This window comes from Drosophila elegans, unplaced genomic scaffold (assembly GCF_018152505.1).
Source record: "Drosophila elegans isolate 14027-0461.03 unplaced genomic scaffold, ASM1815250v1 contig_133, whole genome shotgun sequence".
Lineage (NCBI taxonomy): Eukaryota > Metazoa > Arthropoda > Insecta > Diptera > Drosophilidae > Drosophila > Drosophila elegans.
The window spans coordinates 2,205,155-2,219,406 of record NW_024545499.1 but is presented as its reverse complement, the minus strand read 5'-3'; the positions used below and the strand labels follow the sequence as shown (position 1 = coordinate 2,219,406).

Genomic DNA, 14,252 nt, shown 5'->3' with positions numbered 1-14,252 from the left:
ATTTTTAGCAAGCTCTTTTGTTTCTTTAAATATGGTGAGAAAGGTATTTAACCTAAGTTAAATTTAGAAACGTGTTTTTGTTCTTATTACCGCTTAGTTGAGTTAGTTGGAACCTTTTTCATCGCCATCGGCAACATGACCGAAGGTACAAGTGTGCAGATTTGATCCTTAGCCAAATAGATCCCAGAACACATTCAATTTTGGGCAATTCTTGTTCCATTTATTGCTTTATCTGGCCTAATTAACTAGCCTTACTATATTTTTTCCGCATATCAAATCGAATTGGCATACTGGGCCACCCGGAGTAGGCTGTGGTGGGCGTGGCAAGACTGTACCAGCAGGAAAATCCAATTATTGGCCACAAAGCGCTTACCACGCACACCATTTCCTCTCCCCCGCCATGAAGGCAAAACGATTCAGAAACTAATTTGGCTGGTTGGAAGGCGTGGTGCTGACGCTGGCAACCTGCATCCGCAAAACTTCACCATAATACACGATTTGTGCTCGCCGACTGACAACTGCTAAGCCAAGTTTTCCCCTTTCTCCACTTTTCCCGCTGCAGGTGACGCTGCACTCGAATATGCAGAAGGTGATTGAGCTGTCGCAAAGTGTTGTGGTCGACAAGTCGCTGATGGAGCGATTCGAGGAAATTCAGCGCCAGAGCAAGCAGGCAGCCAGGGCCGCCTCCACCACATCGATTATGATGGCCAGCGAGACGGAAACGGAAACGGAAATGGAGATGGCCACGGTGGAGTTCGGCAACAGCAACAGCACCACCACACGGACGACCACCACCAAGAGCATTTCGATGTCCACCTTCGAAACGCAGTGCCTGCGGAAGACCCTGCGCTCCACCTTCAGCAGCAGCAGCAGCAACACGAGCAGCGGCAGTCCCTGCAACGGCAACCAGGATGCGGAAACGGAAGCCGTTGTCGAAGCCGAAGTCCGGCCAAAATCCTTGGCCAGGAGGTCGGACGAGACGGAGAAGCAGTCACTTGAGACGCTGCTGCTGCAGCACAAACAACAGCTGCAACAGCAGCAGCAACAGCAGCAGCAGCAGCAACAAGGAGCCGCATCGGATGCTGCTGAGGAAGCTGCAACAGCAACGCCAGTTGGGAATAATCAAAGCGATAATAATAGCCAGCACAATAAGCAAAACAACATCCTTAAACAGCAAATTACATTGTCGTTGGATTTGTCCGACCATGAAGAAGGTGGCAATGACGATGGAGATGGAGATGGCGATGGCAATGGCAATGGCAGCAACAGCATTGCAGCAACCCCAATCACACCCACAACACCGAACGCCTCGTCGAGTGTGCCGGCACAGCAGCAACATCTGCAGTTCGAACAGCAGAAGCCCATCAAAGTGCAATGTGACAAGGACTGCACGGTGCCCTACAACATTATCAACAACTATTTCTCCGTCGGCGTGGTGAGTACGCTCCATTGCAGGCACTAAACCAAACAACATTACAAGTTTAATGGCCTTGCATTTGTCACACTTTTACCGCAGAACGTTATAGTTGAGCATGTTATCTAATTTTAAATTAATGTAATTTTCTGCAGATATATAAGTATGGTTTTTCAGTGCAGTTGGACTCACTGATCACAATTTTGTTTTTATGAAACCCTTTTTTTGTATCAGGGCATCCAACTGCACCCGAATGATTTTACCACGTTTTCTTCTTGTTTGAGTGTCACCAGAGGAATCGATAAAATGCATTCCCTGTTTTACAGTTCCTACACAGAGAAAATTTCGACGTGCAGGAACTAAGATTTTGAATTCTTAAAATTTGTACTTTGCACTCATTTAAAAAAAAATTAAATTGATCACTTTTAGGATATGTGTACTTTAATTTTGGATTTGAGAAAAATGTTTTTAAAATAAGAGAAACAAAATTCATTCAAAATCTGTGGTTTTGACATTCGAATTCGCCTTTTCATCGAAAATAGAAGGTGCGTGGACAAATGTGTAGGGATTATATCTAGAGTGCGTAAGGTCCCGGGTTCGTTTCTTAGTCGAGGCATGTGATTTCATTTTACGAAATTGATAATATACAAATTTATTATGAATTTATAAACAAACAATTTTAGAACTACGTGGTGACTTAAAAGACCGAAGTGTAGGAGTGGTGTAACGGTCGTTTTAGACTAAATTACTTTATTTATAACAATTAAATTGAAAGAAAATGGATATTTCATTTTTAACTGATTTATTTTGGCCGATTCTCATTCTGAGAACAACATGCTCCAAATAAATCATTTATGTACCCAAGTTTTCAGATTGAGTGTAATACACTTGAATATTTCTCTCTGTGTAGAGTTGTGATTCCGATTCGTTGCTTCGATTAATACCATCGTGTCCAGATCATGCTTCACTCCGTCACATGTCAGGCGCTAAGCCGGCGGTTGTCATGCCGTTTCCGTTCCGATTCACAGTGCTGTGCTACTTGTGTTTGCCATCCTGGTCCATGTCCATGTCCATGTCATCAGCTGTGGCCACATGCACTGTCGGAGGAGCAACTATAATAACAATTTTCATAATTAGCGAGGACGAGCTGTCGTGGCTGTTGACATGGGATTTGCATTTGACAAGCTCGTCCGCCAGGACAAATTTAATTACCCAAGGAAATCGCGTCGCAAAGCTTTAGCCTTTGTCTTGAAGTGATGGCCGGTAAATTTGGCTTTTGTGTAGGTGTACTAGTAATCAAAACAGAATTTTAAATAAGAAATTTAGGAAATGTTTAGCATTTACAGACTGGAGAAAGTTTTACGGGATTAAAACTGTAATGGCAAGCTATTGCAGTCGTATTCCTTATTCAAATTTAATTAAACCAGGTTGTTTAAGCTTGAGGGATTATAGGTTTTAAATGTATCCGGCAAAAGCTTTCTACTAAATGTTTTAAATTAATTATTTTAGTTAGCAGATTTGAAAACAAAGAAGATTTTTATCAAGTGTCGAATTTCGAAATTACCAGTTCTTATTTCCAATAGTCCTAAAGGGCCAATAATATTAAGGGCAATGTCCGCTGACTTTTAGTCAAGCGACTCGGGGTTGTTCAATAATTCATTTTAATCGACTTAATCATTTATGCAACGTTTTGGCCAGGACACCGCACACTTTCTACCAAAAATCCAGGCCAAAAAACGCCCGCAAATGAATAACCTTCAAAGCAGGTTGTGCTCTTTCAGATGCAAATTTCCGAGGAAATCGCTTTTAGGTGGGTACATTCATAACCAAGGAGCGAGGTGAACGCAAACAATCGCTTTTCAATGAGAAGGGGGAGATGTGGCCGGTAGGTGGCAATTTCCATATCCCCTGGAACCAGAATCGTGCCTAGCGATTAGTCGAAGACTCTGCCGCGTTGCAACACGTTCCGCATGCAAAGTGCCTGATTGCCACAAAAGTCGAATGCCACACGCCCGAGGCGCAACTGCAGATTCAGGTACAAATACAGCTACAGCTACAGCTACAGATGCAGCTACAGATGCAGCTACAGATACAGATACAGGTACGGTTGCAGGCGGAGGTTCAGGTTCAGGGGCAGTATACCAGATACAGATACTTTTGCAATTTGAGCTGGGTCTCGGGAGTATGCAAACGAGTTGGCAGGAGTTAAGCACACAATCATCAGCTGCGCATTTGCATCATTGATGCTGCAATGCACTCGATTGGCAGGTGCAGGTGCAGATGCAGATGCAGGTGCAATTTGCTCTGTTTGTCTGCACTTTTGCCAGCTTTTCAAACCAAATAGATGCCAACGCTTACCATCCTTTGAAAACTCCAATCAAAGTGGCCCCGAAAGCTAGGCAACACTTTCCCGGCGTTCGAATTCACTTAGCTGGTGACCGACCGACTACTAAATTCCCGCAAAAATGGCCAAATAGCCAAGAACGTTTAAATTAATCGATGCCCAAGCTGTGGCCAGAACGAAACTTGTCTCATTATAATTTCCAGCAAGTGTTAAATTAGTAACTGCTCAAGGTGACGCCAAACACCGCAAACTCAGGAAAAAGAAACAGATTGCGCCCCAGGGACCGGCATATAGTATAGCCACGCCCACACACTCCCACACAGCAAATAGCAAGAAGAAGGATACAACTTTGCAAAGTTTCGTAGGGGCATTTGAATAATTTAGTATGATGTGAGATATGAAAATGGCCGAGAAGCTAAGAAAAGAGCAGCCAAATCACAGATACTCACACTTTTAGTGGCCTGCACTCCGCGTATCAGGCCTGGATTGAAGAGGGCCATAAAGCAAAGATAAGTGACAACTTTACAGCACCGTTCTGGCCGCAGAAACGAAATGAAGGCCAAATAAAACGGAAATAGGGTACAAATCAGCCTTCTTTTTTTGTGTGTTTGCGGCGAGTGTAAACACGCCCATTGGTCGGTGGAAGTACACAGCAACATACGGGACTTAAGGGTCAGTCTTTCATAAACATGATATTTTATTAAAATATTAAACTTCTTTACTCTTAACATTTTTTATCCAGCTTTATTTAAATAATATATGATCAGCAGTTTAGAAAGTTTTTTGATACCCGACATCTAACTCTAATGCCAGATAAATCTAAAATACATTTTGTAGTAATAGGCGAGTGTTAATATGCCACAACATTTTTAAAACCAAAACAAATTTAAAAGGATTTTTAACAAGTTTTTATAACGTGCATCTTTAGAGATATCATAATGAAACTAAACTGTTAGTTCAATAACCATCGACCATCGCCCAGAATATTTTTGTATTCTACTGTGCAAAAATACAGGATGGGTGGGTGGTTGTGTAGGTTTTGGCCTGCGTAAGGTCACACCATTTGTCAAGTGGCGGCTAAAGCCGAAATCCTTTTTGTGCAAACATTTTGCGCTCCCCTGCGCCACTGAAATCAGCCTAATGCTGCTGCCACAGAGCCCGGCAATTGCACACCAGATCCCACAAAATCCGCACCGAAACCGAAATAAAATCGTGTGCCCGTGTGGGTAGGATTCCGTTTCGGGCTTGGGTTTCCCTATATTTTGGTGTGCGTGGTGTGTTAGTTTATTTATGACTTGATGTGCGTCTGTTTAAACAGTAGGCGACTACAGCAAAACTGCCGGCGATGATGTGATTGCCGCTCCTGCTGCTGGGATTTCACTTGTCGGACACATTTCACACGGAGAGCTCTTTGTCCTGGGCCCATCACGAAATCCATTTAACACTCATGTACACGAACATGTGTCTGGTCTACGAGGGAGTGCTCAAGTGGCACAGCTCCTTGGGAGCAAGCATCCTTGGGGAAAACGGGCGGAAAAGCCACCGCCCACTTCGAGTAATACAGCATGAAAAGTATTTCACGCTGACGCTTGGGTTTAACGTCAAACAATTGACGTTGAGCGCCAACTTGAGCGACGATGATAAAAGTACGAGTTCCAGGAAGTTTTGGGAGTTGAGCTCAGCATTTAGCCGGTAAATCTGGCTTTTTTTCTAAATACTTTCTAAGGAAGGAGAAAGAGGGGAATTATCTTTCAAATGAATCACAAATGAATACAGCCACAAAACATAATTATTTATTTTTCTGCAGATTTCACGGCGAATTCTTAATCTTATTCGAAGATTCTGGATCTTTATTTTGGTCTTAAGAATATAAAACCTATTTAAAATGTTCAAGGCTTTTCACCAATTAGAATATGTAGCATCGTTCAGAATATGTAGCATCGTTTGACTTTAATATTAATAGTTATTATATTGAAATATTAATATTTCTTATATCAGAAAACCCATTTTTTTTTAACAAACAATTTTATTTATTGTTCTCAATAGTTAATCATATATTTTATAAGTCAAATGAAAGTTTAGTTTTCTAAAAAAAAAGTTAAATTAAACCATTTTGGATTCTTGCCTGAGAAATGGTTTTCCTTAAAAACCCGTCACCACTGTTTGAGATTGGCAACTGTGGATGCTGTTTTGGAGTTGATGTGTAATTGTCTGAACTGCGACTTTGAGTTTGGCTCAAGTTTTATGTGGCAGGGCGCAGAAACGGGGGCTGGATTCGCATTTTATGGCAGGCTTTGGTACCTGAGTTGCTCATACGCCCCGTGGCCTAAAAGGGCTTTCGCCTTATCTACGTCAGATCGGAATTTGCCTGCCACCAGCGTGCCAGTTTGGGTACACAAATTATTTCATTAACCTCTGGCCTCCCAGCCCTTTATAGTGCCAGCACCCACCAACTATGCTGGCTTTGGGACCACATTGGCCCACTTTCCTCAATGCAAACAAGCTGTCAGCTGGAGAAACCATCTCCTGCGACAAATGGGTGTGGTGCGGTCGAGGCATGCTAATAAGCAGGGCTGTCACTAAATTAGTTTACCGCCCAGGCCGTGCATAAAGTGACAACGAACGCGGACGGCGGGAAGCGGAATGCGGCTGGAGCTAATTAAAAAGTTTTTCGTCGATTTTTCGATTTTAAGCTCTGGCAGGCGCTCGCTCATGTTGACAATTCAATTTGACGTGGAGCGGTAATAAATCTTATTTGCTGTGTAACCAACAGGCCCTAATTGAAAGTCCTGCCGCCACCACTTTGCCCTGCATCCGTCCGGCGAAGGACCAAAGCCGTGCGTGCCTGTGTGTGTTTGCTGTGCGACATGCATAACAAATGCGCTGCCAGAATGTGCAACGTGTCGTATGAGCAACGCCGGCCCACTGCACTGTGCACTGGGCGGGCACTCAACCGAATATCCGCATAAGAAATTAAAATGCAGCCGTCCGCCGATAAGAGAGCTCTGTTCGTTTCTTCTTCCGTGAATGGAGTTGCCAGTTGCCAGGTGCCTGCGGCCCCGTTAAGCAAACACGTTTGCACAGACAGTGAGCACGTGAGCTTGCCAAGTACGTTTTCGGCCAAAATAGCACAACTAGGTAACAGGCCACAAAAAGTAACAGTACAGTTTGTAGTACCTAATCTACTTTTTAAGCGAAATGACAAGGAATTGGATTAAATTACTTAAGTTTTGTTTTTTAGAAGTATTAATATTGAAGCATTAAAATTGATTAAATGTATTTATTTATAATATCCCTACATTTTAAAACTAATATGTTTTTAAACGGCTTAAATGGGTATTGTAATAAAAACAATATTGCAGTAATTTAAATGTGAGGTGGGATATGCAAGCTTCAATCTACTCCAAGTACATATATGCATGGAAATGCATCTTGCATACATGCCAAAAGTTCAATTGTAAAAATGTTATTCTTGTTACTTCTGGATTAACACATTGCTTGCAACAGTCTTAAACTTCTCGATAAATCCTACTTTCCTTGAATTTTTTGGAAGTTTTAGGAATCTTAATCTGGCCTTCACCTTTTTTGTTACAAGTTAGATGTCTTATCCAACATTAATTAACATTTATGCGGCTTGGCAGTGCCAATCTCATCGCATTGCCATGACAGCCTTGGTATCAGTCCATTGACGATTTCTCGGAAAGTCTAAATGGAAAATAGAAATAGAACTCGCAGTCGAGTGCAATCCGAACGTGACCCTGAATGGACCGCTTCTCCGATGACCTTTCGATTGGCCTTGCTCTCAACCACCCCGCATTCCCTCTGTTTCCCCAGGACGCCGCCATCTGCGTCAAGTTCCACTTGGAGAGGGAGAAGAACCCGCACAAATTCAACAGCCGCATGAAGAACAAGCTCTGGTACTTCGAATATGCAACATCCGAGACATTTGCGGCATCCTGCAAGAATCTCCACGAGAGCATCGAAATTGTGGTAAGTGGGTAGGGTAGGGGCAGTGGAGAAAAGTGGGAGGGAAGGGGTTCCTGTCATCGCTGATTTATTAATGGATGCTGGTTACTTGCAGTGCGATGGCGTGGCTCTGGACCTGGCCAACGGACCCCATCTGCAGGGTGTGGCCCTGCTCAACATCCCGTACACACATGGCGGCTCCAACCTGTGGGGCGAGCACCTGTCCCAAAAGCGGATCCGCAAGAGCGCCGGGCCCTTCGGCAAGAGCAAGAAGCTCCGGGCGGGCGACAAGGAGTTCTCGGCCACCAGTTTCAATTCCGCGGACCTCTCGGTGGCCATACAAGGTGGGCTAAGGCTCTGAAAATATAACGAATCTAACTCACTGGCTTAAAGTTAAGCTGTTTTTATGCTTTAGAAAGCTCTTTTTGATGTCCTCAAGATATCTAAAAACAGTAAAACTTGTAAAAAAAAAACCTAAAATCACTGTAAGCCACATTAATCGATATTCAAAGAAAACGATTTATAAAAATTTGCTTCAATTTATAAATTGAACAATTTTTTTTTCAAAAGTGGTACAAGAAAAGAAAATTTTTAATTTAAATGTTAATTGTTAAAAGGCATCGACTTGATTCTGAGTTCAATGGTAGCAAAGAGAAAAACAAATTATAGTATTTTGTATTAACTTATTTTTTGTTTTAAATATATATATATATATATATATATATATATAAACGATTTTCCTTTCAAAAATGGTATAATAAAGGAACGATTTTTATTTTAATATTAATTTTTAAAAGAAATGACTGATTACGATATCAATAATGAAAAATAATCCGTTCAAACATTTTTTTATTTTTTGTGGTTAATTATTGTTAGTGAGTAAATGTATTATCATTTTTTTTTTTTTGCCACTTTTTTTATTAAAAACCATGACATTTTTCCCGTATTTTAATATTGAGCGAATTAGATCTATTATGCATGTTTTAATTAGTGAAGAATATAATAAAATTTACGAATTTCAGACATCGGAGATCGCCTGATCGAGGTGATTGGCCTGGAGAACTGCCTGCACATGGGACAGGTGAGAACCGGACTGCGAGCTTCGGGTCGCCGACTGGCCCAGTGCAGCGAGGTGATCATCAGGACGAAGAAAACGTTTCCTATGCAGATCGATGGCGAGCCCTGGATGCAGATGCCCTGCACGGTGAGATGGGTGTGTTAAATGCTTGAACGGGTCTAACATAACATTCGATTACTCTGGCCCAGATCAAGGTGACCCACAAGAACCAGGTGCCGATGCTGATGGCGCCGCGATCGGAGAAGGGACGCGGGTTCTTCAACTTACTGTGCAGCTGATTCAGGCGCAGCGCATCGAGCGACTTCATGGGCGGAAACGCGCCCGAGTCCGCCGATGAGCTGGATGATGACTTTCGGATCGTCTCTAGGAGCACCACCGTCCATAATATAGCCTAGCGTGAATAGCTTTAGTCCTAGTCCACCCACGATCGCATCGAATTGGTTTATCCTAGGTTAAGGCTTCCCCCTTATGATAGTGTAGATGTGCTATATGTATTCGTATGTTTGTATGTATGTCGAGTGAGTTTCAGAGCTTTATATTTAGTGTTAGAGTAGCCAAATATACAACCGAGTCAAGTCCATTCCAATGGGATCCGAGTGCGGAAGCTGTATATACATAGCAATACCAGTACGAAATCGGGGCATCCCCGAGCCAGCGTGCGAAGGCTTTAGGTGTACAGTGCCACAGGATATTTTAAGAACACTTTAAAAACGATAACATAGCGAAAATTGTCCAATAATGCAACTAAAAGGAGACCAACCAAACAACCAGAAAAACAAACCAATACTAACAGCATGTTAGTGCTAGTTTTTGCCTTAGGCTTAAGTAATTTATTCCGTCATCGCCAGTGGCGGGTGTTGCCATGATCGAGAACTAATGTCGAACCCTAGAAAGAAACATATCATTGACTTTCGCTAGAGAGATTGCTTTTGGGCAGCACTCGCCACTGATCTACGAACTTTTATTTTTTTTAGTACTTTATATTGTATATAGATAAAACAAATGTAACTTGATATGCAAATGTCAACTAAATGGTGCAGCTTTAAATGAAATTTTATATATGAATACATATATTGAGATGAGATGAATTGGATGTTAAACAATACCATAGCGTGTATATTTCGTAAATTCGTATATGTATGCTTAGTGCCAATAAGGTCCTCACAAACACAATACTCATCGATAAAGAAAGAAATCAAACGGGGCAAGAAATAAACATTGGAAGGGCCAAAATCTACCCACCAAAAAAAGTTTTTAGATTGAAAACCTACATTCCATATGAATTTTAAATAACTAAACAGCACCCAATTTTATTTGGTGTTTTAAGAATTTTCTTTAACGTTTGTTAACATTTTGCCAGACCCTATTTAAATTTAAAAAAAAAAACAAAGCAGGAAGTAGTGCAAATCTCAAAAGGTAAAACTATATAAAAAAGTCTTGTTTGTTAAATGGTACACCCATAAAAATATTAAGGTAAATTATTAAATTTAAAAGTACTTATTTAAAATAACTAAAAAACAATATACCTTTTGTAGAAGGAAACTCAGATAATAGTTGAAATGGATATACTCGCAATTTAATATATGTCCTTATAGACAGGGAAATCCTTAGTCCCATTAAGTGACTAACTTGCTTGCTTGGGAATTAAACTTAGAAAACGGCATTTTATATAGTTTAGCTGATTCATATCGTAGAAGTTTTTCCAGACCAAATTAAGTTCTCGTTGTGCCATTATATTCACCTATGAACTTCCTCTAGAGAAATTTCGTAATACATACACCATTAATCTTCTGACACGACATCCTGTCAACAGGAAGCAAATAATATCAATGTACGTGAACGTGTATTCTGTCGGGTTACGATGCAAAGCCCACGTAATAAACATTAAAATCAATTTAATTTTGCAAATAAACATTTTCAATGCGATTCCTCGGGCCCACAAGTCCTAGGTTTCGCCAGGAACAGAAGGATTTTGTGTTGGCGCCGGGGTGCCGCTAATGCCACACAGTAGCCAGTTAACATTAATTATAAATGAACCACTTAACATTAGTAAATGCAAAGCAAAGCGGATCGACTAAGGCCATGCTTTTGTACAGTACAATTAGCCTTAAGCATATACATACTTGTCTAAAAATAGCTCTATAATTGAACAACTACTAATTGATATTACCAGTTGAATTAGGGAAGAGGACGAGTGGAACTTGCAAACTATATACTACGTTAGACTTACGGTATTAAATGCGTAGGTAGATCAATGTCTCCCATAAGCGGAGTTATAATCAGTGTACAAAGCTTGGTTCCTTTTGTAGATTTATTAACGGATTTTCTTTTACCTTGCAATTTACAACTGAAGTGTTGCTTTAGCTGTGAAAAGTAGAATGGTCGCTATATAACTTTATCCCGTATCTACTGTACGATTTGGATCTTCACTTGTGCCAAGTATTAGAAGAAATGAGGCTCTCGATGTCCTCAAATTTAGCATATTCGATGTAAAGGTCAAACCACTTTAAAGTAGCGAATTGAATATAAAACTGTAAATTACATATGCCATATTATCCACACATGTATACTCCTATAACCAGTGTTTAAAACAACCACCAATAAATGCAACTTATGTGTATTCTTGACTGAGGCCGTATGCATTTTGCAGGCGCAACTGCACATGGGGTCCGTAAAGACTAATGAAGGTAAGCACCTGATTTTTACTGGGCTGTCCGAATTGTGTAAGGACCTCGGCGGTGCGACATGGATGCAGTGCCATGAAAGGTCTGAAGAGCACGGGGTGATCCATTTGGGTGAGCACCTGGTAGAGACCGCTACCTTTTGTTTCTGGCATAAATAGCTGCCAAGTAGCCTCCAAGTCCAGAAGGCTTCCATCTGTAAGTTAATAAAATTTATAGTATATTTCTTGGCTTTAAATTCAGTTTAAATACCTGATCTGTGCGTTTGGAAAAAGAGCATAGGCACTTGGTAGGAAACACTGTAGACCACATGATACTCTGCATTAACCAACTCCCCTAAATTATCCTTTTCGCTTTTATACTTAATTTTTTGTTCGAACTTGAGGAAGGTGTTCGGTTCATTCGAGTCCTATATCAAAAGGATTGCAACTATTTGAATAAAATAGGTCATTCAAATACCTTGGCTACATACCTTTTCCTCCATTGTCCAGCCATCGTCCAACTGCTGGGAAATGTTAAGGAACTGCTTAGCCTGGCTCAAAAAGTCTTTCCAGCTTAAATCGCCCATAATGCTGAAAGTAAAAATAATTACAAATTAGGTAACTGAAATAAACGTAATCTAAACAGATTAACCCATACACTTAGTTTAAATAAAACGATACATTTTGCGTGGGAAACAAGCCTGGTACATTTATTTCAAAATGTCCCTTGTCCTAGAGCAAAATTGAAACGCCAAAGGTTAAAGCTCCTCAACACGAAATACTTAAGCTAAACACAAATCGTTAATAAACGAATATCAATTGCAATAATCCGTAATTTAGGCGCTTCGCAGATCGCCGTCCAATGCGGTAACCTGCACGTTCTCGTTGCGCCGGACCTGAACAACAGTCACCGTGGCGGCCTTGTCGTCAAATTTGCACGTCACCGTGACCTCCCGCAGCTGGAAGGTGAATATTTGTGAGCCGTATTTTGTGCGCAAGTAAACAGAGCGCGGATCCGCCTCCAGAATGTCCACGATACACTGCTTCTCCACCTGCAGTTCCTTCAGCTGCGCCTCGGCGTGCTCGTTGAAGTTCACGCTTAGACGGTTGCTCGCCACCACCCAGTTGGGCACTCGCACAGCGCTCGGTGGCGGCAGCACGGCGTCCGCTCCAATGCCCGAGTTGCCGGTGTAACCAGCTGCTCCGTACAGCTCCAGGTCCGATTCCTCGCCGTCGGGCTCCTGCCGGGAGTCGTAAAAGTCCAGGCTGTTCTCATGCGGTCCCACAGAGGTGCGTCCTGTCCGGGGCAAGAATTTTAGTTGGCTTTCCGGTTTGCGGTCGCCCACGTACCTGAGTCCACGCTCAAGGATGGCGCATCGTAGTATGGAATGTAGGGCTTGATGTCCAGCACCGGGGTCCCATCCACCATGTCCGTGCCAAAGAAGCTGATGGTGGCGTTCTCGATCTTCTCAATCTCCACCAAAGAGAGCCCAATGGGACACGGGCGGTGTGGGGACCGTGTTGAGAACACACCCACCCGCTCGCCCCCGAGACGCGGAGGCGCCACCTTGGCCTTGGGGTGGGCATTGTTGCGATGGAAGTGATAGATGAGCCACAGATGCGAAAATTCGCCCAGACCCTCCAGCGAGTGCTCCGGATTGGTAAAGACGCCGTCGTTCAGCTGGATGATACCGCGCAGGCGACTGCCCACAATGGACTGCCTGGGTACGGCTCTCTTCTCCGGGAAGGCCGTCCGGATCACTCCGATTGGGCGGAAGTGGGAGTAGTCCTCTCCAAAGCTGTTTCCTCCATTGGTGTGATTGCTCTGCGGTGGAGGATGGTTTTGAAGGTTTGTGTGTTTCTTGCTGTGTTGTGTGTGGGAGGGTCAAACGCACCTGACCTTGTCCCGGCTCCTGCTGCTGCTCCTGCGCCTGCTGCTGCTCCTGCTTCTCGCCGGCGACCTTGTCCTTGGCGCTCTTGTTGTTGTTGCTGGCACAGCCCTCGCAGCGGAAGTCCTGCAGTAGGCGGTTTATCGTTTCGATGTCCTTGCGCTGCACATGCTGCAGGTTGCGCACTTGCTGCCTGCATCATGGTCAAGGCAAAATCGGTGTGAACTTGAACTTTACCAGTCGCAAAAGGACACCGTTTAGTGTCACAAACGCACCTCAGATTATTGATTTCGTTTCGCGCAATGGTTAACTGACTCTTCAGATCATCCTCGTGCATTTTCGCTGCCGGCGACTCGCACTTGGCTTCGAAATAATTCCCGATTTCAGCGTACTCCGCTGTTATTGATAAATATTTACCTCCAATTTGTCCCAATGGATATATCCAGTTAGAGGTGGGCCGCCATTTACTCACGGCACCGAGTTGTTATCGATTGTCGATAGTCAAAACAGCTCTAGTGGTGGATTTTTGTGTCTTTCCAAGCTAAATCTAGCTTTTTAAAAGCATATTCCTTCAAAGAACCCTCAACCATTAATTTTCGGATGGTTCAAACGGTGGTCCCATGCCAAAAATTTCCATATAGTCCTGGTTTCTAGGCAACACTTAGTAGAAAATTAAGTAAGATCCTATGAGGTTAACGCTCCCCAATGGATAAAATTTTAATTGATTATTTGTATGTTAATTTGTATGTTCTCTTCTGCTGCAGCTCTTGCAATATATTGCGTCTGTGTGATTGGGTCGCAAAAATTTTTTCAATTAAGCAGTTGTGTGAAGACGGTATTAGAGCATAATATTTGGCTATTTTTATAATCAGCTTTTTTTCCATACTCGATAATAACGA

The 14,252-nt window shown here is 42.5% G+C and overlaps 3 protein-coding genes across 7 annotated transcripts in view; 1 reads left to right on the top strand and 2 right to left on the bottom strand.

The window, feature by feature from the left end:
* Positions 1-11,429, top strand: part of LOC108149571 (diacylglycerol kinase 1) — a 58,463-nt gene extending 47,034 nt beyond the window's left edge. For all 5 annotated transcript variants that reach the window (XM_041707560.1, XM_041707557.1, XM_041707559.1 and 2 more), the window contains 5 exons: positions 563-1,435; positions 7,593-7,748; positions 7,840-8,068; positions 8,747-8,928; positions 8,991-11,429. In XM_041707560.1, the coding sequence (XP_041563494.1) occupies positions 563-1,435; positions 7,593-7,748; positions 7,840-8,068; positions 8,747-8,928; positions 8,991-9,080 (1,530 nt within the window). In that variant the 3' untranslated portion in view covers positions 9,081-11,429. The remainder of the gene's footprint in view (positions 1-562; positions 1,436-7,592; positions 7,749-7,839; positions 8,069-8,746; positions 8,929-8,990) is intronic.
* On the bottom strand, positions 11,404-13,834 carry LOC108149625 (ubiquitin-like-conjugating enzyme ATG10). Its single transcript, XM_017277355.2, has 4 exons — positions 13,771-13,834; positions 11,956-12,055; positions 11,736-11,892; positions 11,404-11,679 (listed from the first exon to the last, which is right to left on the bottom strand). The coding sequence occupies exons 2-4, from the start codon at positions 12,049-12,051 to the stop codon at positions 11,414-11,416; spliced, it is 519 nt and encodes a 172-aa protein (XP_017132844.1). The 5' UTR covers positions 12,052-12,055; positions 13,771-13,834; the 3' UTR covers positions 11,404-11,413.
* LOC108149623 (tRNA (adenine(37)-N6)-methyltransferase) lies at positions 12,147-13,827 on the bottom strand. Its single transcript, XM_017277352.2, has 4 exons — positions 13,629-13,827; positions 13,360-13,546; positions 12,815-13,289; positions 12,147-12,761 (listed from the first exon to the last, which is right to left on the bottom strand). Exons 1-4 carry the CDS (start codon positions 13,688-13,690, stop codon positions 12,301-12,303), a joined length of 1,185 nt encoding a protein of 394 aa, XP_017132841.1. The 5' UTR covers positions 13,691-13,827; the 3' UTR covers positions 12,147-12,300.
* Positions 13,835-14,252: the final 418 nt, after the last annotated feature.

Excerpts from the sequence above, each read along its gene's own strand:
- LOC108149625 (XM_017277355.2), bottom strand. The coding sequence starts at position 12,051 with ATGGGCGATTTAAGCTGGAAAGACTTTTTGAGCCAGGCTAAGCAGTTC. Across the intron at positions 11,893-11,955 it reads GCTGGACAATGGAGGAAAAG|GACTCGAATGAACCGAACAC; the intron begins GTATGTAGCCAA and ends CTTTTGATATAG. Across the intron at positions 11,680-11,735 it reads TTTCCAAACGCACAGATCAG|ATGGAAGCCTTCTGGACTTG; the intron begins GTATTTAAACTG and ends ATTAACTTACAG.
- LOC108149623 (XM_017277352.2), bottom strand. The coding sequence starts at position 13,690 with ATGCACGAGGATGATCTGAAGAGTCAGTTAACCATTGCGCGAAACGAA. Across the intron at positions 13,547-13,628 it reads AACGAAATCAATAATCTGAG|GCAGCAAGTGCGCAACCTGC; the intron begins GTGCGTTTGTGA and ends ACCATGATGCAG. Across the intron at positions 13,290-13,359 it reads AGGAGCCGGGACAAGGTCAG|AGCAATCACACCAATGGAGG; the intron begins GTGCGTTTGACC and ends CCTCCACCGCAG.